Genomic DNA, 1,991 nt, shown 5'->3' on the forward strand with positions numbered 1-1,991 from the left:
CTCCTGGGTCTGGGGGGGCACCCAGGCTCAATTGCCAAGCTGGGGAGCTACGGGGTGTGGGTCCCACCCATGCGCTCGGTGGCGGACCTGGAAGTGGACTGGACATACTTCCAGTCCACTTCTGGGTTCGTTGCTGGGCACATGGGCCCCCTCCCCACGCTCCTGTGGGATGCTCCATCCACCTCAGCATTTACAAGCCACCTGGTACCTCGAGGTATGTAGAAAAAACATATAAAGCTGTGTGTATGTCCAAATCATCAAATCTCTCCAAATCGATTCTGATTTGATTTGGAGAGATTTGAAAGGTCTTTGATTTGATTTAGATTCGGAGATTCGGCTGCCGAATTGGGCTGAATCCCCACCATATCAAATCGGTGACTGAAGCTTCACACAGCCCTAATGAATATGGCTTATACATGTAACCAGAATACATAATCAAATTCAGTTTTTCACATAAAAAAGTTAATGTGCTTAAATCGGTAGGAACATTTTTGGAAACTTACTATGAAGTTGTATAGTAAGTTGTATCCTTTCATTTTGCATATCTTGGCCTGATGTACTAAAAATCTTTGTCCATAAACAACAGTAAAATCATGTAACATCTGAAAATGGGAGGCATTGCATGCAATTACATAGTGTTAAGTAACTACTGTAACTAATAAAGGTTTTTTGAAAGTGCTGTAGATGCTAATTTACAAAATTAAACAAAAATTTTAAGCAATTGGGAACTGAGTTATGCACATATCAAGCCAGTATAACAAGGTGGTTTTAGTAGCATGACCCTTGCTTTCTTTTCCTGTTGCTGTTTGTTTCTTAACCTTGCTTTTCAAGTCTTGCATTTAAATCATTGTAAGCTCTTCATAGAAGAGAGTTCTCTTCCTGCTCTGTTTTGTACAGCTCACCCCAATGAGATCACTACCTTTTGACCGATGCCTCTGGGCACTACCATAATACAATATTTATCTAGACCAAAGATTGCATTAGCTGGAATATGTACTAAGTTGAATGTTCTTCTTAGGAATGGCTATAAGTTTCTGTATTGCTCCGCCCGAGCCATTGGAATGGCAGATATGACAAGAGGGTATTTACACTGGGTGAATGACAAAGGAACAATCCTACCCAGAGGCCCCCTGATGTTGTCCCCCAGCAGCTTATTCTCTGCCTTTCATAGGTAAGTGCATGAGTACTCAATTGCCAATTTCCTACATGTAGAGTGGGGAAGAGAGGAGAGAAGTTTGAGAAATCGCATTAGCCAATGTATAAGGTTAACAAGTATCCTCTGTGTCTTAGGTTTACCCCAGGAAGCTGAAGAGACTTTCTAGTTTTATCATAACCACTGTTGATTCTCTGGCAATGAAACATGATCATGTACATGTATTAAAGGTGTATTATATTACAACAGGTGAAATATAAGTTTAGAAAAGGAGAGGCTTATTCACTTCTCCCCCTTCCATCCTGTGGATAATAGTTCATGTAAGATTCTATACTTACTGATACACTTCTGTTCAGAAAAGCATGGCTGCGGAATTTAGAGAGTTAAATATCATATATTAATCTGAATTCCCCAGCTTTTCACTGAGTATACAGCATACTTATGTTGGAGATTCCTACATATAGGTAGGGTGGGTTACTTGCTGTTAAAACAGCGAGGGATTTCAGATGGCTAACATTTGAGACAATCACATTGGAACAACAAATGGAATAATTTTTTGTTTGGGTAAGTCATTTTAAAAAATAAAATTAATGGTAACTGCAACTGTTAAGGGCCCCAGTTGTGCTCCCACTTGAAGTTACTGGTAAAACTTCTATTGACCTCAGTGGGAGTAAAACTAGGAATCTGTCTAATGTGTTCTCGTTTGTTGCTTTTAATTGGTTTAATCATCTTTTGAAGGTGGAGCACTTCCATGAAAATTTACCAGTCCAGATGCAAAACCTGCTTGTCTGACTTGTTCATATTAACAGCAACATCTATAGAATTGGCAGTTCCAGCT

The 1,991-nt window shown here is 39.8% G+C and overlaps 1 protein-coding gene across 1 annotated transcript in view; it reads left to right on the forward strand.

Moving 5' to 3' along the window:
• The window catches only part of LPIN2 (lipin 2), a 107,147-nt gene that overhangs the window by 92,663 nt on the left and 12,493 nt on the right, over positions 1-1,991 (forward strand). The window contains exon 17 of the mRNA XM_019525841.1: positions 1,019-1,171. Within this exon, the coding sequence (XP_019381386.1) occupies positions 1,019-1,171 (153 nt within the window). The remainder of the gene's footprint in view (positions 1-1,018; positions 1,172-1,991) is intronic.

Source organism: Gavialis gangeticus, unplaced genomic scaffold, assembly GCF_001723915.1.
Source record: "Gavialis gangeticus isolate Ggan-Ray unplaced genomic scaffold, GavGan_comp1, whole genome shotgun sequence".
NCBI lineage: Eukaryota > Metazoa > Chordata > Crocodylia > Gavialidae > Gavialis > Gavialis gangeticus.